Source organism: Schistocerca piceifrons, chromosome 2, assembly GCF_021461385.2.
Source record: "Schistocerca piceifrons isolate TAMUIC-IGC-003096 chromosome 2, iqSchPice1.1, whole genome shotgun sequence".
Lineage (NCBI taxonomy): Eukaryota > Metazoa > Arthropoda > Insecta > Orthoptera > Acrididae > Schistocerca > Schistocerca piceifrons.
In genome coordinates, this window is record NC_060139.1 from 560,274,473 (window position 1) to 560,297,249 (window position 22,777).

At 38.6% G+C, this 22,777-nt stretch overlaps 1 protein-coding gene across 1 annotated transcript in view; it reads right to left on the bottom strand.

Moving 5' to 3' along the window:
• LOC124776734 (dnaJ homolog subfamily C member 3) overlaps nucleotides 1-6,505 on the bottom strand; it is a 74,579-nt gene extending 68,074 nt beyond the window's left edge. Inside the window, exon 1 of the mRNA XM_047251854.1 lies at nucleotides 6,298-6,505. Within this exon, the coding sequence (XP_047107810.1) occupies nucleotides 6,298-6,376 (79 nt within the window). The 5' untranslated portion in view covers nucleotides 6,377-6,505. The remainder of the gene's footprint in view (nucleotides 1-6,297) is intronic.
• Nucleotides 6,506-22,777: the final 16,272 nt, after the last annotated feature.

Sequence of the window (22,777 nt, forward strand, 5' to 3'; positions counted from 1 at the left end):
TTTTATTTGTGTTTTTATTTTTTGATTGAGCCTGTGTACCACATGTGTGTCATACCCGTTGTTCCTAGCTATTTGTATGATCGTGTTCATTTCTTGTTCATAGTTTCTCTTGCTGAGTGGGATTCTGTTTAATCTATGTAACATGTGTCTTAGTGCTGCAAGTTTCTGGGTTTGGGGGTGGTTGGATGTGGAATGTATTATTGTGTCCGTGGCTGTTGGTTTTCTAAAGATGTTAAATGTATGTTTTCCATTTTCTTTTTTAATTGTAATGTCAAGAAAATTTATTTGATTTTCTTTTTCTTTTTCAAGTGTGAATTTTATGTTCTTATGCGCTTTGTTTATTTCTGAATGGAGTTCATCTATTTTTCCACTTGGCTTGTCTACCAGACAAATAATGTCATCCACGTATCTGTACCAATATATGATTTTGAAACTTTCATTTGTGGTTATCTTATCAAATATCTGATTTTCAAGGTGACTGATGAAAATGTTTGCTAGTGTTCCTGATATTGGGGATCCCAGGGGCAGTCCATCAGTTTGTAGATAATATTCTTCCTCAAACTGAAAGTAGTTTTGTTCAGTTGTCAGTCTGAGCATATCTGTTATTTCTTTTATTGCGTCTGTGGTGAGGTTGCTGTGGGACGAGAGATTTTGTTCTATCATTTCTATTGTTTCTGTGATAGGGATGGAGGTATACATATTTTCTATATCGAATGAAATCAGTGATGCTGTTTGTGGTATCTGTATGTTCTGTAGGTTTTCTATTAGGTTTCCTGTGTTTGTCACTGTTCTGTTGTTTTCTACTTTATAGTGGTTTGTAACTAACTTTTGGAGGTGTTTGGCTATGCGGTATGTTGGGGCTTTCTTGAAGTTGATAACAGGTCTCATTGGCATTCCGTCTTTATGTACTTTCGGTTGGCTGCGGAGTGTTGGTGCTTGTGGGTTTTTCTGTGTTATGTGTGATGATGATGATGATGCCTTGCAGGAAATAAAGGCGAAACGCGTATGGCACTAAAATTGTGTTTTATTCAGTTGCTGTCAGACGGTCCATAAGTGAAACTTATCAATATACCGTACTAATAGTATTGACTGAAAAGTATCATAGTATTACCAGTAACAGTGAAAAAACTGACAACTGTAAAATATGTTCCATACTCCAAGTTAATCTAGTTAGGCCGACTGAAGAATGGGATACTACTGCTAGCAAAAATGAAAAAACCAACATACGTAACATTGTCATCTTGTAGCTCAGTTGAACTGCAAAGATAGTATCCTGTTCTTCAGTTGTGATATTTAAGGCAACCAAAGAACAGGATACTAGTGCTAGCGAAGTCAAAGAAAAGCAACATTCCAAAAATTTGTATCCTAAATAACATTTGTATCCCGCACTAGCACTAGTATACTATGTGATACAAATTTTTCATTATGTCGGTCTTTTTGCCTTAGATAGTAGTAGCATCAACTGAAAATATCATAGTAATACTAGTGCTAGCGAAGGCGAAAAAAAGTGACAACTGTAAAATTTGTGCCCTGTACTGCAGTTATGATAGATAAATCCACACTTATATAAATGAAAATCAAAAAACAAAAATTGTCCAGAATGAAAAAATAATTCTTCCAAAAGATCTCAAACTCACTAAGGATGAAATTAAGAACAGAATGAATTGGGACAAACACAATGTCTAGCACTGTCTTTAAAAGACAGTCATATATTTCAACATAGTCATATGTATGAGTAAAATATTCCGGAGGTAAAATAGTCCCCCCTTCGGATCTCCGGGCGGTGACTACTCAAGAGGACATCGTAATAAGGAGAAAGAAAACTGGCGTTCTACGGATCGGAGCATGGAATGTCAGATCCCTTAATCGGGCAGGTAGGTTAGAAAATTTAAAAAGAGAAATGGATAGGTTAAAGTAAGATATAGTGGGAATTAGTGAAGTTCGGTGGCAGGAGGAACAAGACTTTTGGTCAGGTGAATACAGGGTTACAAATACAAAATCAAATAGGGGTAATGCAGGAGTAGGTTTAATAATGAATAAAAAAATAGGAGTGCGGGTCAGCTACTACAAACAGCATAGTGAACACATTATTGTGGCCAAGATAGACACGAAGCCCACGCCTACTACAGTAGTACAAGTTAATACGTCAACTCGCTCTGCAGATGATGAAGAAATTGATGAAATTTATGATGAGATAAAAGAAATTATTCAGGTAGTGAAGGCAGACAAAAATTTAATAGTCATGGGTGACTGGAATTTAATAGTAGGAAAAGGAAGAGAAGGAAATGTAGTAGATGAATATGGATTGGGGCTAAGAAATGAAAGAGGAAGCCGTCTGGTAGAATTTTGCACAGAGCATAACTTAATCATAGGTAACACTTGGTTCAAGAAACACGAAAGAAGGTTGTATACATGGAAGAACCCTGGAGATACTAGAAGGTTTCAGATAGATTACATAATGGTAAGACAGAGATTTAGGAACCAGGTTTTAAATTGTAAGACATTTCCAGGGGCAGATGTGGACTCTGACCACAATCTATTGGTTATGAACTGTAGATTAAAACTGAAGAAACAGAAAAAAGGTGGGAATTTAACGAGATGGGACCTGGATAAACTGAAAGAACCAGAGGTTGTACAGAGTTTCAGGGAGAGCATAAGGGACCAATTGACAGGAATGGGGGAAAGAAATACAGTAGAAGAAGAATGGGTAGCTCTGAGGGATGAAGTAGTGAAGGCAGCAGAGGATCAAGTAGGTAAAAAGACGAGGGCTAGTAGAAATCCTTGGGTAACAGAAGAAATATTGAATTTAATTGATGAAAGGAGAAAATATAAAAATGCACTAAATGAAGCAGGCAAAAGGGAATACAAACGTCTCAAAAATGATATTGACAGGAAGTGGAAAATGGCTAAGCAGGAATGGCTAGCGGACAAATGTAAGGATGTAGAGGCTTATCTCACTACGGGTTAGATAGATACTGCCTACAGGAAAATTAAAGAGACCTTTGGAGAAAAGAGAGCCACTTGTATGAATATCAAGAGCTCAGATTGAAACCCAGTTCTAAGCAAAGAAGGTAAAGCAGAAAGGTGGAAGGAGTATATAGAGGGTCTATACAAGGGCGATGTACTTGAGGACAATATTATGGAAATGGAAGAGGAGGTAGATGAAGATGAAATGGGAGATACGATACTGCGTGAAGAGTTTGACAGAGCACTGAAAGACCTGGGTCGAAACAAGGCCCCGGGAGTAGACAACATTCCATTGGAACTACTAACGACCTTGGGAGAGCCAGTCCTGACAAAAAACTACCATCTGGTGAGCAAGATGTATGAGACAGGCGAAATACCCTCAGACTTCAAGAAGAATATAATAATTCCAATCCCAAAGAAAGCTGGTGTTGACAGATGTGAAAATTACCAAACTATCAGTTTAATAAGTCACAGCTGCAAAATACTAACGCGAATTCTTTACAGGCGAATGGAAAAACTGGTAGAAGCCCACCTCGGGGAAGATCAGTTTGGATTCCGTAGAAATGTTGAAACACCTGAGGCAATACTGACCCTACGACTTATTTAGGAAAGGCAAACCTACGTTTCTAGCATTTGTAGACTTAGAGAAAGTTTTTGTCAATGTTGACTGGAATACTCTCTTTCAAATTCTAAAGGTGGCAGGGGTAAAATACAGGGAGCGAAAGGCTGTTTACAATTTGTACAGAAACCAGATGGCAGTTATAAGAGTCGAGGGGTATGAAAGGGAAGCAGTGGTTGGGAAGGGAGGGAGACAGGGTTGTAGCCTGTCCCCGATGCTATTCAATCTGTATATTGAGCAAGCAGTAAAGGAAACAAAAGAAAAATTCGGAGTAGGTATTAAAATCCATGGAGAAGAAATAAAAACTTTGAGGTTCGCCGATGACATTGTAATTCTGTCAGAGGCAGCAAAGGACTAGGAAGAGCAATTGAACGGAATGGATAGTGTCTTGAAAGGAGGATATAAGATGAACATCAACAAAAGCAAAACGAGGATAATGGAATGCAGTCGAATTAAGTCGGGTGATGCTGAGGGAATTAGATTAGGAAATGAGACACTAGAAGTAGTAAAGGAGCTTTGCTATTTGGGGAGCAAATTAATTGATGATGGTCGAAGTAGAGAGGATATAAAATGTAGACTGGCAATGGCAAGGAAAGCGTTTCTGAAGAAGAGAAATTTGTTAACATCGAGTATAGCTTGAAGTGTCAGGAAGTCATTTCTAAAAGTATTTGTATGGAGTGTAGCCATGTGTGGAAGTGAAACATGGACGATAAATAATTTGGACAAGAAGATAATAGAAGCTTTTGAAATGTGGTGCTACAGAAGAATGCTAAAGATTAGATGGGTAGATCACATAACTAATGAGGAGGTACTGGAAAGAATTGGGGAGAAGAGGAGTTTGTGGCACAACTTGACTAGAAGAAGGGATCGGTTGGTAGGACATGTTCTGAGGCATCAAGGGATCACCAATTTGGTACTGGAGGGCAGCGTGGAGGGTAAAAATTGCAGAGGGAGACCAAGAGATGAATACACTAATCAGATTCAGAAGGATGTAGGCTGCAGTAGGTACTGGGAGATGAAGAAGCTTGCACAGCATAGAGTAGCATGGAGAGCTGCATCAAACCAGTCTCAGGAATGTAGACCACAACAACAACATATATTTTAATTTATGATGATGCTGCTTCACCACAAAAGATAACCGATATATTATCTATGACTCAAAAATAAAGACATTAATACCTATGAGTAAACTATAAAGTCATTGGTCAAAGCCGACAGGTTGTATCCCACTCTTCAGTTGACACAAATATACTTCCACAACTCACATACCCACACCAACTACGTAAATTCAAAACCATGTTAGCATGATGACAACCAAAACCTAAATGAACTCAGTACCACATATCAAACTCAGCACGTCCACATCTACCACCAGAGGACACCATGAAATACAACAACACAATGTCTACAATCAAAACAAACTCAAAAACTCTGCTCCGTAGTGATGTCACACACCACAACATGATTACATCACGGGTCAAAGCAGACCGGTGGAATTTGATGTTCCCGTTGACAAATGTTATATAATGAAGATTTTCTCAGTCTCTACACAGAAAGTGGAATGCTAAATTGTGATTGTAAATGCATGGCTGACAAACTACTTCTATTAAAAAACAATACACAACATAGCACATGTAAATATTTGTTTATGTTTACTGTAACACAGACACATCATAACAATCTGATGACAGAAAGTGCATCCCTAGCGAAATGAGACCAAAACTGTTTCATTTTAAATCACCACAGCATAGTCGCCCTTATCTACCTTTCTTCCCCACTTTCTACACTCAGTTTGTCATATAAAAACATTGCTGCACTGGTACTGACAAAAGTTTTTTTTCTCAGTCAGTACTATACATGTACATTCACAATAATAAATATGGTAAATACTTTTAAGACTTAAAACATCTTACAGGTGAAACACTGAAAAGCTTTTCACAACAACAACAAAATGACACTGTATTGCTTTGGCACGCCACAGTAAATAAGATGATTTTTGCTGTATTTTTATATTAACTGATTCCAAAAAATTTGATTGGCAATACATTAATCTTATACAAACAGCCACAATATTTCCATTAATAACACCAAATGTGGATTAATCTCTGTTACACAGGAGGGGGATATAAAATGAATGCGTTTTCTTTAATGCACCACATAATGCTACTCAGAAAGGATGTGTTATGTCCCATTAACAACAAATGCTCTTTAGTATATATATGCTTTCGTTGCATGATTAGTAACTTTACACAAAACAAGTTCAAGACATCTGCTTTTTATATCTGATGAAATGTTCTGCATTATTCTTTGAAGGCTTCTCTCACAGCTAATAGTGTATACATTTTGTTCATTCAGCAGTACAAAAGTTGTCAACAGTCTTGAACTGCACCTACATGGGATGTTTTTCTTTTGATTCATCTTCGGTATGATATCAGTTTTTCGTCGCCTATCGTCTTTTTAGAACCATCAAATCCTTACGACTGCTAGGGTCCAATCACCACTGTACAAACTTAAGAATTTTCAATTATTTATACACAACATTCAATGTTGAATACTTTGTGCAAGTAAGTAAGTCTGTGCTGACTCAAGAATTTCATGCTATCCAACAGACAGTAATTTTACAATAAAAATAAAGAACGTGTATCAACTGTTGTCAGTCATTCACTCAGTTTCACAATTGCAAAATTAGAGGTTATGATATTAACACAAACCTTTGTACATAGAACTTAGCACCAAAACCGATAACCATGCAGGCCAGATTTTTATCGAAGACGGTTGTAGAGCTTCCATTCCTTCAATCCTCAAGCAATCGCTTGACGCTCAGGATACACGCCACCGCCTCTTCACGTATTTGCCATTCTTACAAACGTAAGCTCAGGACGGTTCCATGACAATCGTGGTCTTTGCCCATTGGCGGAGGTAGCGCATATTCAAGGTCGACACATGAGTCGATGGATCGTGATTCGAACGACTCCACCTGTCACGTATGTTTTGACGTTCCACAACAATCGAGATAACATAAAGTTAAACTTCGTCGATTCACTGTAGTCATACGTGTCTCCAAGCTCCAAGGTCTAACATAAAGTCGGAGTGAAGTTGTTCTATTAAACAGATGTTAAACTTAGAAAGAAAATGCTGTGCTACCTGCTAACTCTTTTACGGGTGCACATGTTCACACACTCAGTGTCATCCCGCAAGCGTTTCGCTAGAACTTGACTAAAATAAGGTAAAGAAAAGGCCTGTCTTTTTTTACGCCATTATCAAGTTCAATAGTAAAAGTCGTCAGTGCCTCTATTATTCGTGAGACAGGGTTAATAACTTTTTTTCCGTTGGGATGTAATACGTTTTTTCACATCAAAGATATGGTCTCTGAAGCAGAGCTGACTTAACCACAGAAGTGACAGTACAAAATATTCGAAAGCACTCAAGATGCCTAAAGAGATTTGGTGACAAACGTTTAGTTAAGAACAATAATAAAAACTCTCAGTTGCCAAAATCTAAGATCACGTTGCGCTTTCTCAGTGTGTACAGTCATCTCGAGATGTACTAAGAGTGTCTTCTCGGAGTCCCCTTCTGCCTCTGTGATTGGTGGAATGTTAGAACTCTGAAGACCTTTGTTACGCATGCTTGGTGATCGGTTACAGATTCTCGTTGTGGCTGCTCCATGTGGTCCTTTTTCAGTTGTTGGTCTTCTGGCGCAGACACAGTGGCGTGGTGGTGGTGCGTCAATTGCTTCGTCACGAGATCGAATCTTTGCGCTTCAATTTTGGTCCTGGTCAAGTATTCTTTTTATCTATGGATGACAAAGCACGTGTGCTATAGCGTATTACGGCAGCAAACGCTCAAGCACTAATATTAATGCATCTTGACTACTGTATAAAATTATTGTACCACGATTTCGTGGTAAAACAAAACAAACTTATTCCCTCTGTTTATGTTGGTATTGTAAGAAAGAAAGATGGTGAAGGGAAACCCGAAGCTATGACACACTCTCGGCTTTCGTAGGGGAACGCATCCTTCGATCACAGAAACTCGTGCCGGAGACGTATGTAGACTTTGTGAATTACCAACTTTCAAAAAGCTAATGAGAACTAGAGGTTTTGTAAAAACTGTGTTTATTTTCACTTGCGATGATGGTCCCAACGAAAATCCACCATACGTGCGAGCTATAGCTTCAACTGTACAACATTTTACAGATTTTGACTTAGATACTATCGACATTGCCACGAAGAAATGCATTTAACAGAATGGAGCAACGAATGGCATCTCTTCCTCGCGAAATTATAGGTGTTGTGTCAAAACATAAAAGTTTCGCCTCACATCTCGATTCCATTAATCGACTTCGAGCTACAAAAGCCGAACATTGAAGTGCAAGCGTCGTGCTAGCTAGATTAGATTAATACTAGTTCCATGGATCATGAATACCATATTTCGTAATGATGTGGAACGAGTCAAATTTTCCAATACATTACGTAATTAAGTTAATTTAACAACATACTTAAGTTAATATAACAACTTTTTTATTTTTTGTGTTTTTTATTTATTTATTTATTTTTTTAAAATTTTTTCCCTTAATTTATATCTAAAAATTCCTCTGTGGAGTAGAAGGAGTTGTCATTCAGAAATTCTTTTAATTTCTTCTTGGATACTTGTTGGTTATCTGTCAGACTTATGATACTATTTGGTAAGTGACCAAAGACTTTAGTGGCAGTATAATCCACCCCTTTCTGTGCCAAAGTTAGATTTAATCTTGAATAGTGAAGATCATCCTTTCTCCTAGTGTAGCTATGCACACTGCTATTACTTTTGAATTGGATTTGGTTGTTAATAACAAATTTCATAAGAGAGTATATATACTGAGAAGCTACTGTGAATATCCCTAGATCCTTAAATAAATGTCAGCAGGATGATCTTGGGTGGACTCCAACTATTATTCTGATTACACGCTTTTGTGCAATAAATACTTTATTTCTCAGTGATGAATTACCCCAAAATATGATGCCATATGAAAGCAATGAGTGAAAATAGGCGTAGTAAGATAATTTACTAAGATGTTTATAACCAAAATTTGCAATGACCCTTATTGCATAAGTAGCTGAACTCAAACGTTTCAGCAGATCATCAATGTGTTTCTTCCAATTTAATCTCTCATCAATGGACACACCTAAAAGTTTGGAATATTCTACCTTGACTATATGCTTCCGATTAAGGTCTATATTTATTAATGGCGTCATACCATTCACTGTACTGTGTCTTATCAAAAGTCAGTGAGAGTCCGTTTACAAGGAACCACCTAGTAATTTTCTGAAAGACAGTATTGACAATTTCATCAGTTAATTCTTGTTTGTCAGGTGTGATTACTATACTTGTATCATCAGCAAAGAGAACTAACTTTGCCTCTTCATGAATATAGAATGGCAAGTCATTAATATATATTAAGAACAACAAAGGACCCAAGACTGACCCTTGTGGAACCCCATTCTTGATAGTTCCCCAGTTTGGGGAATGTGCTGATCTTAGCATATTATGAGAACTGCTTATTTCAACTTTCTGCACTCTTCCAGTTAGGTACGAATTAAACTATTTGTGCACTGTCCCACTCATGCCACAATACTTGAGCTTGTCTAGCAGAACTTCATGATTTACACAATCAAAAGCCTTTGAGAGATCACAAAAAATCCCAATGGGTGGTGTTCAGTTATTCAGATCATTCAAAATTTGATTGGTGAAAGCATATATGGCATTTTCTGTTGAAAAACCCTTCTGGAAACCAAACTGACATTTTGTTAGTACTTCATTTTTACAGATATGTGAAGCTACTCTTGAATACATTACTTTCTCAAAAATTTTGGATAAAGCTGTTAGAAGGGAGATTGGACAGTAATTGTTGACATCAGATCCATCCCCCTTTTTATGCAAAGGTATAACAATAGCATATTTCAGTTTATCAGGGAAAAATGCCCTGTTCCAGAGAGCTATTACACAGGTGGCTGAGAATCTTGCTTATCTGTTGAGAACAAGCTTTCAGTATTTTGCTGGAAATGCCATCAATTCCATGTGAGTTTTTGCTTTTAAGCAGGTTTATTATTTTCCTAATTTCAGAGGGAGAAGTGGGTGAGATTTCAATTGTATCAAATTGTATAGGTATGGCCTCTTCCATTAACAGCCTAGCATCTTCTAATGAACACCTGGATCCTACTATATCCACAACATTTAGAAAATGATTATTAAAAATATTTTCAACTTGTGACTTTTTGTTCGTAAAGTTTTCATTCAATTTGATGGTAATACTGTCTTCCTCAGCTCTTGGTTGACCTGTTTCTCTTTTAATAATATTCCAAATTGTTTTAATTTTATTATCAGAGTTGCTGATTTCAGACATGATACACATACTTCTGGATTTTTTAATAACTTTTCCTAATATAACACAGTAGTTTTTATAATGTTTGATAGTTTCTGGGTCACTACTCTTTCTCTCTGTCAGATACATTTCCCTTTTCCGGTTAAAAGATATTTTTATACCCTTAGTAAGCCATGGTTTGTTACAAGGTTTCTTATGAGTATATTTAACTATTTTCTTGGGGAAGCAGTTTTCAAATGCATTTACAAAAATGTCATGAAATAAATTATATTTTAAATTGGCATCAGGTTCACGGTACACCTCATCCCAGTCTAACTGCTGTAGGCTTTCCCTGAAATTTGCAATTGTTAAATCGTTGACTGAACATACTACTTTGGAGGACTGTTTAGTATTGCTGAATGGAGCTATGTCATATATTGTAACTAGCTGTGCACCATGATCAGAAAGACCATTCTCAACAGGCTGAGCATTTATCTGGTTAAACTAATCTTGGTCTATAAAGAAGTTATCTATCAGTGAGCTGCTATCCTTTACCACCCGAGTAGGAAAACCAATAACAGGTGTCAAATTGAAAGAACCGAGAAATACTTCAAGGTCATTTTTCCTATTACCCTCTTTCAGAGAATCTACATTGAAGTCCCCACAAATAATAATTTGCTTCCCCCTGTCTGACAGATAGCACAACAAGGAGTCCAAATTTTTCAGAAATAGATGAAAATTTCCTGATGGGGACCTATAGACAGTTACAATTATAAATGTGCCTTTATTTAATTTAAGCTCACAGGCACATGCTTCTATATGTTTCTCTACACAAAACTTTTTTGTCTCTATACTTTTTGCACAATGATAACTTTTGACATATATGGTAACTCCTCCTTTCTCCATATTTTCTCTCATTACATGTGCAGAGAGCTTATATCCACTTACATTTACCTTATCCATATCAATAACAATGTGATGCTCAGACAGGCATAGTATATCTATTTAATCCTCAGCTTCTAAATCTTCTAAACAAACCAGAAGCTCATCTACTTTATTCTTTAAACTCCCAATATTTTGATGAAATATACTTACATTATTTTTAATTATACTTTTATGAGAACCTTTCCTTATTCTAACATTTGCAGTACTCTCCTATCTGAGTTTCTCATTGTGCTTAGGCCTAGTTCCTATACCAGTGGTCACATGGTGTTCAGAGAGGCAGATTATGTCAACTGGGTTGGGTGACTTTAATTCATCAATGCAATTACCTAGGACTGAGATACAACTTGGTGGAGATAAAATTTCTGGTGATTGGTGAAAATTTATAATTGACAGCTGTGATTGTTGATCCAATGTGCTAGAATTGTGCTGTTGAATTTCTTTCCTAAACTGAAGATTTGATTCAATCCTGACCTCTCGCAGAACTTGACATCTTTCTGTCTTACCTATCCTAAAAAAGGTGCTGCTCCAACACCTGCAACCACTGGTATTTTACCATTCATGGCAGTTCCTCCCCCTTTAAATTTCCTGCTATTACCCCAGCCAGTTTCCCCTTCCCTTTCCTGTTGAGGTGTAGGCCGTGCCTGGTATAGTCCCACCTACTGAGAGAATCTACAGGAACCACACCAATATGAGCCCCCGCACCTGACCCAAGCAGCCGTTCCAACTCCAAATTAACTCTCCCAACAGAAGAGTTCAAATGAGGCCGGTCATGGCGTCTCAGGACAGATACAAATTCAACATTGGTGTGTCTCGATGCCGACGCAATCTTTACCAGCTCACACTCTATACTGTACCCAGGATTTCTGTTGATGCTGTTCCCTGGCCCTCCCACAATAACCACGGTGTCTTCCCTGGTAAATCCTTTACAGAGTGAACCTAAATCCTCTGTCACCTGATGCGGACTAGCACTTGGTTTGAAAACATTTGCGACCTGGTATTCTGGTCCTAATTCCTCCTGCAGAAGTTGGCCTACACCTCTGGCGTGAGAACTGCCTAACAACAAAACTTTCTTCCTTTTCGATGACTTTCCTACATTCTTTTTCAATTTCCTATTGAAAGTTTGTTGTGTCCTGCCTCTGCTTGAGGCTCATCAGTTTCTAACTGAAGCAACAGGTCAAACTTACTTTTGACATTCACCGCAAAACTGTCAGACTTAGTTCCAGGCCTGTTCCTTCTGTTACCTGTTGCCACTTCCCACCTCTCTTTGCTCTTCTCCCTCCTTAACCTGTCCAGATCTTCCCTAGCCTGATCTAGCTCAGCCTGAAGGGCAGCAATTTTCCCCTCCTGTTCCACTATCTTCCTATCTCTGCTACAAATCCTACATAACCACTGATGAGACTGATCCACTTTCCCGACACCCACGCCACTGCAGTCCCCCCAGTGAAAAAAACTACTGCATCCATCATACCAAACCCCGGAACTAACAATTCTATGGCACTTGTCACTCATGGCAAAAATAATACTTTAGCTAGAATAAATCAATTAAATTACCGAAAATCAATAAAGACGTTACAAGAATTAAGCCTGTTCACAAATGTATATAAGCAAGTTTCTGATTTAAAACTCCACTGTTTTTCTGAGATCTGTATTAAAACAATGAAGGTATACGCTATTTCTTATATATTTCACTCGATAGAATAAAAAAGATATATAAATATAATATTTGGAGACAATTTGTCACTGACGATTTTCCTGTGGTTTCCGAATACATTGTGCCAACAGAAACCAGACTGGATATCATACAGGCTAAGACACTGGAAAATGACGGTACTTGGTACGCAAATCACATATGTGAATCACAATTTTTTTTACAAATTATAAAAAACGACGTTGTCGCACTTTCCGATGTGCAACGATCTAGCCTGTGGTGATTACTACGAGAGGAAATTTTACCACCACCTGTTTTGGTTAAACAGACTTCAGACGAGTACCCATAATAAATTATGAGTCGGAAGGTAAATTTGCTTCATTGTTACTAGAGCTATTTTGGATAATCACATTTGAAGCAAGTTCGTATGATGGCTATTGTCGCAGTGTCGATGCATACTTATTCAACCTATCGTGTGACATCTGTGGCCTGCATTTTTCATCATACAAAGCCACTAACCAACACAAGCATAAGAGCTACTAACAAGAGGGTTTGCCCATAACGAAGATTCATCCTCAAAGAACTGCAGCTAGAAGTGCCAGGGGAGTTCTTTGATACACGATAGTGATGCTGTATGGTTGAATGTTCTTAATATTACCCAAATTGAGAATGAAGTGACTGCTGTGCCAATCACAAACAATAAAAGGCAATCGGTTCAAAATCCTTGAACACAAGATGATAAAATTTTTGTGTAGTTCATTTGCTTTGTTGTTTTGTAAATTTTCAAAAACAGTTGAGTTATTCTTGAATTTATGAAAAAAAGCTCTTTACATAGAAATAGATAAATAATTTTGTAAGTTCTTTTAATTTCATAATTTCTAAATTTGAAATTATACAATGTGTTACATCCCACCAGTGGAAGAGGTCACACAAATGTGGCCACCTGTGACAAGGAGAGTGGGTCCAAAAAAACATGAAATTGGAGTGATGTAATTTATGGATGGACACTTATTGATGCACGGGGTACTTGTGGCACCCTTTCTGCTCTCTGCACTGCTGCATATTCTCCCCTTGTAGCGGCTCAGCATGCTGCTAGGTGTGTGCGGTGCTTCCTCTCTGCGGCCTGGTCATAGAATAGTGTGTATACAGAAAGGAATGCGGAGGGTGGCTTCTTTGATTTGTATGAAGCCAAGCGATGTGCAAATGCGAAATGATAGCTGCTTACTACCACATCTACATCTATACCCTTCAAACTACCATGAGACACATGGCAGAATGTACGTCTCATTGTACCATTTGTTCCTGCTCCATTCACGTTTGCAGCACCAAAAGTATGAGTGATTGAATGCCTGTGTGTGTGCAGTAATTCTTATCATCACGATCCCTCCCTATGTAAGTGATACATAGAGGGTTGTAGTGTGTGTTTTTATAGTCATCTTTTAAAGCCAGTACTTGAAACTATGTTAATAAACATTCTCAGGATAGTTTCCATCTATCTTCAAGAGTCTTCCAGTTCAGTTCCTTCGTCTCTGTGACATTCACGTGCATATTAAGCAAACATATCACTCTTCGTGCAGCCCTTCTCTGTATACAGGGTGTTACAAAAAGGTACGGCCAAACTTTCAGGAAACATTCCTCACACACAAATAAAGAAAAGATGTTATGTGGACATGTGTCCGGAAACGCTTAATTTCCATGTTAGAGCTCATTTTAGTTTCGTCCACCTGCCCACAGCTCGTCGTCGTGCGGTAGCATTCTCGCTTCCTACGCCCAGGTTCCCGGGTACGATTCCCAGTGGGGTCAGGGATTTTCTCTGCCTCTTGATGGCTGGGTGTTGTGTGATGTCCTTAGGTTAGTTAGGTTTAAGTAGTTCTAAGTTCTAGGAGACTGATGACCATAGATGTTAAGTCCCATAGTGCTCAGAGCCATTTTTTTTTTTTCGTTCACCTACGCTCAATGGAGCACGTTATCATGATTTCATATGGGATACTCTACCAGTGCTGCTAGAACATGTGCCTTTCGTGATGACTGGGTGTTGTGTGATGTCCTTAGGTTAGTTAGGTTTAAGTAGTTCTAGGGGACTGATGACCATAGTTGTTAAGTCCCATAGCGCTCAGAGCCATTTGACTTTACAAGTACGACATAAAATGTGGTTCATGCGCGATGGAGCTCCTGCACATTTCAGTCGGAAGTGTTCGTACGCTTCTCAACAACAGATTCGGTGATCGATGGATTGGTAGAGGCGGACCAATTCCATGGCCTCCACGCTCTCCTGACCTCAACCCTCTAGACTTTCATTTATGGGGGGCATTTGAAAGCTCTTGTCTACCCAACCACGGTACCAAATGTAGAGACTCTTCGTGCTCGTATTGTGGATGGCTGTGATACAATACGCCATTCTCCAGGGCTGCATCAACGCATCAGGCATTCCATGCGATGGAGGGTGGATGCATGTATCCTCGCTAACGGAGGACATTTTGAACATTTCCTGTAACAAAGTGTTTGAAGTCACACTGGTACGTTCTGTTGCTGTGTGTTTCCATTCCATGATTAATGTGATTTGAAGAGAAGTAATAAAATGAGCTCTAACATGGAAAGTAAGCGTTTCCGGACATGTCCACATAACATACTTTCTTTCTTTGTGTGTGAGGAATGTTTCCTGAAAGTTTGGCCGTACCTTTTTGTAACACCCTGTATGTTCAATATTACCACTTAGTCCTACTTGGTACGACTCCCACACGCTTTAGCAATATTCTAGGACATGCTGCACAGGTGATTTGTAAGCAGCCTCCTTTGTAGACTGATTGCACCTGTATTCCACCAATAAACCGAGGTATGTCAACTGCCTTATCAACAATTGAGCCTATGTGATCGTTCCATTTCACATCCCTACAAAGTGTTACACCCAGGTATTTGTACGAGTTCGCCAACTCCAACAGTGACTGACTGATATAGGACACCATTTTTTTTTATTTTCCTTTTTCTTCGTTGTGGAAAGTGCAGAGTTCTACATTTCTGGACATTTAAAGCAAATTTGCCAATCTTCTTTATACCACTTTGAAATCTTATTAAGATCTGATCGAATATTTATGCAGCTTCTTTTAGATAGTATATTACTATAGATAACTGCATCATCTGCAAAAAGCCTGATGTTACCATTAATATTGTCTGCAAGGTTATTAATATACATGAACAGTAAGGATCCCACTACACTTCCTGGGGCACATCCGAAGTTACTTCTACATCTGATGATGACTCTCCATCCAAGATAACATGCTGCGTCCTCCCTATCAGAAAGCTCCAATCCAGTCACAAATTTCACTTGATAGCCCATATGATCGTACTTTTGACAATAAGTGCAGGTGTGGTACGCAGAGTCAAATGCTTTTCAGAAATCAAGGTTTACTGCATCTACCTGATTGCCTAGATCCAAAGCTTTCAGCATGTCATGTGAGAAAAGTGCGAGTTGGGTTTCACATGATCGATGTTTTCGGAATTCATGCTGACTGGCACTAAGGAGGTCATTCTGTTCAAGATACCTCATTATGTTCAGGCTCAGAATATGTTTTAAGATTCTACACTAAATCAATGTCAAAGATTTTGGACAGTGGTTCTGTGGATCACTTCTACTACCCTTCTTCTAGACAGGTGTGACCTGCACCTTTTTTCAACAACTGGACAAGGTTTCTCGTTAGAGGGACCTACGATAGATATAGTTAACTAATTCAGCTGCTAATTCAGTATAAAGTCTGGCAGGGATTACATCAGGCTCTATAGTTTTGTTCAACTTTAACGATTTCAGCTGTTTGTCATCCCCACTGACGCTAATACTTTTCTCATTCATCTTCTCAGTGGTACGAAACTAAAGTGGAACAATTCTGCTGGGTTTTCCTTTTAAAGGAACATTTGAAAACGAGGTTGAGCACTTCACATTTTGCTTTGCTACCCTCAATCTCAGTTCCTGTCTCATTCACTATGAACTGGACACTTAACTTTGGTGCCACTATAGTTCAATTCTTTTATCTTGGCGGCTCGGGCATGCCCGCCCAGATGCGGGAGATTGCTGCGTTGCCAGTTGCACACGACGCACGCGCCAATAGAAGCAGCGCCATAGTATAGCGTAGTTCGGAAGCTTACGTTTAGGGGGGAGCGCGCAGTTCATGAAGTAAAGCCACCACGGCCGCATTAACCCTTTCGCTGCTACAAAGACGTGCTCCCTGCATTCCGCGCTGTGCGCGATTTTGTCACTGCACTGCTCGCCTGTGCACACACATCGTGTTCCGACTGCTTTGACACTCTTATCAATCGATTCCACAAAAACTATTTGGCCCAAAAATTAGATTTTTACACATCTTCTTGACTGATACTTTCCCCCATATATGACTTAATTTTGTTTCGATGTTCAACACAGTTATTACGCAGCATTAAATACAGTAAACCATTGCACGAAATTTTGAAGAGTTTTCAGAGGTAAAAGTCCACAGGGTATACTTTCCGTATGGTCGATTTTAGTTGCCACAATGTTGAGAATGAAATGTGGACAAGATACCTAAATTTCATATAAAATTTACTGTATAACAATAGGTCATTTAAGTACCACATAGGTGTCGTATGTAATATTGAGAAATATTCCGTCTTTCGCGACTGTAACAAAAGTTTTATGTACACTGAGCACGTTTGGCTTTATTTTAAGGGGCTCCGGAACGCCCTATACTTGCAATGTTAAAATAACACTTATAAATTACATATTTCCTCACAAAGTATTTGAGGTAGGAAGTTGAACTTTTTACAGATTATTTACTGGAATATGGGCTACAACTTAACACAGGGATTTTACAAAATTTTAGTTCAGTTATTAAAGATGATTTTTTTCAATTGTAATGAAAATTCACAACATTTTTTTGCAATTTTTTATTTATATATTCAAAAATATACAGTTTTTTGGAAAAAGGCTGTGTTAAATTATGCAGAAGGTACTGTGTAACATTTACTGAAAGTTTGAAACAAATATGTTTGGAAGATCCTTAGAAAACATGTAATTAGTATGAGAAAATAAAAGTTTTGGGAATCGAGCGACAAAGATTGGATTAACTTTTTAGTGCATTCCAGGTCCATAGGATGGATTATCTTCATCCTCTGCAAACTCCTCCTCCAGCTTCCTCTTGTTCCTCCTCCTGTTTACTCTTGCTTGTATTTCTAGACTCTTTACAGCCCTGTCTGCAGCCCGAAGGCGTTCCTTGTTTAAAGCAAGCATCGCTCGTTGTTGTGTTCATAGATTTTGCTACCATTTTCTTCAGTTGCAGTTACTGCAACACTGTTCCAAAAGGTGGTCATGTATGAACACTTATCACATTTCAGTTGTATTTCACTAGCAAGTCCTACATGCTTTATTATGGAGAGTTCCAGACCAACTTCACTACAATGAATACATCTTTTCAAACTGTGTAAAATTCCTTTGAGAACCGACATATCAAATATTTCATTCACATCCGATTCGCCCATAAAACATTCATAGTTTTCACTCACTGAACCAAGCTTCTTCTGTGAAGTATTTTCTTTCCCACTTTGACTGCTATGGGCAGGTGTACTTGAGAGGTTAGGTTCACTCACTTGGTTATCGTCTTTGTTGTTTACAGTAATAACACATACCTTTGGCTTTCCAACATTTCTCCTTTTCTTAAAAGCCTTCAGAGGATTTCTAATAACTTTACTTTTACTCATTATTATACTTCAACAAAACAGAGACTCAAGAAACGGAATTAATTACGAATATTTTCGAGATAACAACAGAGTAAATAAACATGAAACAATCGACAATCACACCAGCGATATATATTGAACCATCACAGGTTAGCCACAACACATACTTTATCTCACATCACTAAAATGTATCTGATGAACACGGACGTTAATAATAACACCGTTTGACAGCAGTTTAACAGCGCCACACTGGGTCACGCCCATGTAGAACACATTTCAAAAAAAATTTAAAAATAGTTGTAGTCTTCGGAATTGAATAAATTATATATCTATTAAAAGGTAATAGTCTGCAGATTCAGAAAACGCAAAAAAGTAAAAATTGAACTTTTCATGATTTTGAGCCTTTCCGGAGCCCCTTAAAGCACTTCAATCAATCAAAAGGAAGTAGACAAAATACATTAAACAAAACTGTGGACTTACAAAAACATTAGGACTTGAATATACCGTCTATCAGTGAAGTGCTCTGAGCTATGTCAAATATAATTTTTGTGTGGCACACACAAACATCATTTATTTGCTAAAACACTGATCTGCCAACACAAACGTTGAATATTGTGTTACCGCAGCACAAAACTACGAAAGGTGACTTGGCAATGGAGGAGACAAAATACTGTCCACTGAAGATGCTTCAAAAGAGAGAAACGTGTCTGATCTAAATAAGCCCCTTGTTACAGTTGCAGAAGAGGAATATATTTCAGTACCATTGGTAAAACTGCGACTGTGGAACAAAAAGAAAGAGAACATGAGTACCATTGTGTATGTGCCATACCTTTCCTTGATTGAAGTGCTTTAAAATAAAGCCAAACGCGTCCGGTGTAAATAATACTTTTATTACAGTTACGAAAGACCGAATATTTCTCAATATTACATACGACATCTATGTCGTACTTAAATTAAATGAGATATCGTTATACAGTAAATTTTATATGAAATTTAGGTATCTTGTCCACATTTCATTCTAAACATTGTGGCAACTAAAATCGACCATACGGAAAGTATACGCTATGGACTTCTACCTCTGCAAACTCTTCAAAATTTCGTACAATGGTTTACTACATTTAATGCTGCATAATAACTGCGTTGAACATCGAAACAAAATTAAGTCATTTATGGGGGGAAGGTGTAAGTCAAGAAGACGTATAAAAATCAAATTTTTGGGCCAAATAGTTTTTGTGAAATCGAATGATAAGTGTGTCAAAGCAGTGGGAACACCATGTGTCTGCACAGGCGAGCAGTGCAGTGATGTCAAAATCGCGCAGCGTGGAATGCGGCGCGCACGTGTCTGTAGCAGCGAAAGGGTTAATGAAGAGACAAAGCACTAGAAATTTCAAAAAACTGCATTCAAACGAATATAATTCGTGAAGTAAGGCACTTCGATATTGTTTTTAAATAATGAAAATACTAAGCATCGCACAAGGTTTGAACTCATAACCTTTCACGTAGCAGCTCAACACCTTAACCGTTACGCTAACGCACCTCATCTGTCTGCATAACACCGTGAGGACTATAACACGTTATGCAAAATACTGACAAACACTGTTGGTATGACTGAATTACTCACACTTCGTCGAAGTGCAATAGGAAATAAACAATTACCGCTGTTCTTTATTGCGAAAAAGCAGTTCGTGAGAGTGATACAAACACCTTTCCTTGCTATCGCCTGAATTAGGAGTCTTATTGCTTGTTTGGTTTAATTAATTAATAGAATATGAAGCAATTGGTATAAAGAATGCTTTTTCCAAACTTTCTATAAAAAGCTTTTGTTCTATTACTTTATTTATGACTGAACGTTTCTAAAACTGAAGACACTCGCGTCCATGCTCTGCACTGCAGTCGAGATGTGGCAACGTCGTTCTCTGTTCATTGGCTGACTGTGTTTTGTTGCGTCAGATGCGCAGAACGAACCTAAACTCGGCCGCCAACATAAATGACGCGCACTTTAACAGCGTTTACATACACTACGTGATCGAAAGTATTCGGACACCTGACTGAAAATGACTTGCAACTTCATGGCGCCCTCCATCGGTAATGCTAGAATTCAGCATGGTGTTGGCCCACCCTTAGCCTTGATGACAGCTTCCACTCTCACAGACATACGTTCAATCAGGTGCTGGAAGTTTTCTTCACAGAGTGCTGCACTGAGCAGAGGTATCAATGTTGGCGGTGAGACCTGGCACAAAGTCGGCGTTCCAAAACATCCTAAAGGCATTCTATAGGATCCACGTCAGGACTCTGTGCAGGTCATTCCACTACAGGGATGTTAGTGTCATGTAAATTCTCCGCCACAGGCCGTGCATTATGAACAGTTCCTAGATCATGTTGAAAGATGCAATCGCCATCCCCGAATTGCTCTTCAACAGTGGGAAGCAAGAAGGTGCTTAAAACGTCAATTTAGGCCAGTGCTATGATAGTGATACGCAAAACAGTAAGGGGTGCAAAAACACGACCACACCATATCACCACCAGCTCCGAATTTTACTGTTGGCACTACACACGCTGGCAGATGTTGTTCACCGAACATTCGCCACACTCGCATCCTGCCATCGGATCGCCACATTGTGTACCGTGATTCGTCACTCCATACGTTTTTCCACTGTTCCATCATCCAATGCTTACGCTTCTTACACCAGGCAACGCAACGTTTGGCATTTACCGGCGTGATGTGTAGCTTATGAGCAGCCACTCGACCATGAAATCCAAGTTTTCTCACCTCCCATCTAACTGTAATAATACTTGCAATGAATCCTGATGCAGATTGTAATTCCTGTGTGATGGTCTTTGATAGATGTCTGCATATAACGTATTACGACCCTCTTCAACCGTTGGTGGTCTGTCAGTCAACAGATGGCCTGTACACTTTTGTGCTGTATGTGTCCCTTCACATTTCCACTTCACTATCACATCGGAAACAGTGGACCTACAGATGCTTAAGAGTGTGGAAATCTCGCGCAAGAGGAATGACATAAGTGACACCAAGTCGCATAACAAAGTTCGAAGCCCGTGAGATCCGCAGAACGCCTCTTTCTGCTCTCTCAAGATGTCTAATGACTAAAGAGGTCGCTGATATTTAGTACCTGGCAGTAGGTGGCAGCACAATGCACCTAATACGAAGAACTTATGTTTTTGGGAGTGTCCGGATACTTTTGATCACATAGTGTATGACCAAACTTTCTTTGGGTTTTGTGAAATATCACTTAATATTCCGCTACAGTAGTCTCTGAAGGTCTCACGCCATTGCTCTGTTGATAGCCAAATGCAGTTTATTCAGCATCTGCCTACCTGTACCCCTACACTTTGTTTTACCCTATTCTGCAGTAATCTCTATTTCTTTAGAAGTTTCTGTACAGTGACTGTATACCATGGAGGCCCCTCCCAGTATGAAATTTTCTACTTGGTACATGAATATCCAGTGCATGGTCAACTATTCTCTTAAACTTGGGGAATAGTTCCTCTACATGCTCCTGCACTGTGCTCAAAACATCAAGTTCCTCAGAGTTATGTCACTACTGATTTATCTAGTTTACTGAACACACACATCTTTCTGCTTGTTTTAGTTGTCATTTGTACTTTGGTAATGATTGTTGCCACAACTGCGTCATGGTTACTGATACCAGTTCCTGTGTCGACATCCTCAATGAGGTCAGGTCTATTTGTTGCCATTAATCCAATATATTATCATGAGTGGGGTTCTTAACTACCTGCTCTAGATAGTGAGCATGAGCCATTTACGTTTACGTAGTTTCTAGACAGTGGTTGGCGCAGTGGAAAGAGTGCGAAACGGTAATCAGAAGGACGAGACACTACCCGAAAACTATTTTTTTTATTTTCAATTTTTACGTTAGTTACATTGTAAACAATCCTAACTAATGCTCAGTATATCACATTTATCAGTCTTTTCATAAAAGGCATGAAAATGAAAGGTTAAAACAAAATATAACAATACCCATAAAATTCTGTGAAATTTATAACAACCCTATACAACAAAATTAGTTTGACTGTCAAGTTGAAGCCCAACGTGCAGGAGAACTAATTTCTTCTGTTAACTGACTCTTCAGAACAAACAAACCCATTTTTCAAGACAAAGGACTGCCATTGTGCAGTGTTAAAGGGATTTCCCCAAATGCACTATGCTAGCAAAAACTACGATTTTTTTTTATCGGCAGGTAAAGAATTTGATCAGAAACCTTCAAAATTTCTCTTACCTCACTGGGACAAGGAAGGAAATCATATCTCAAGTAAACTACATCAAAATACGTTCTACTGTACATCACCAGCAACCTTCGCCAATGTTTTGTGGCATTATGCGTGGTTTACTGCCAAACTGTGCGCCGACAGAACATTTTATGACTAAGCCAAGATTTTGGTGTTTTTTTACACTTACGTAATTCTAAAAATGCTACGTTTATAATGTGTGCAACATGCTGACAAAATTACTGCCTTCCCTGTTTTTATTATAAGTATCACACCATAAATTGTCAATCAACTGTAAAATAATGAA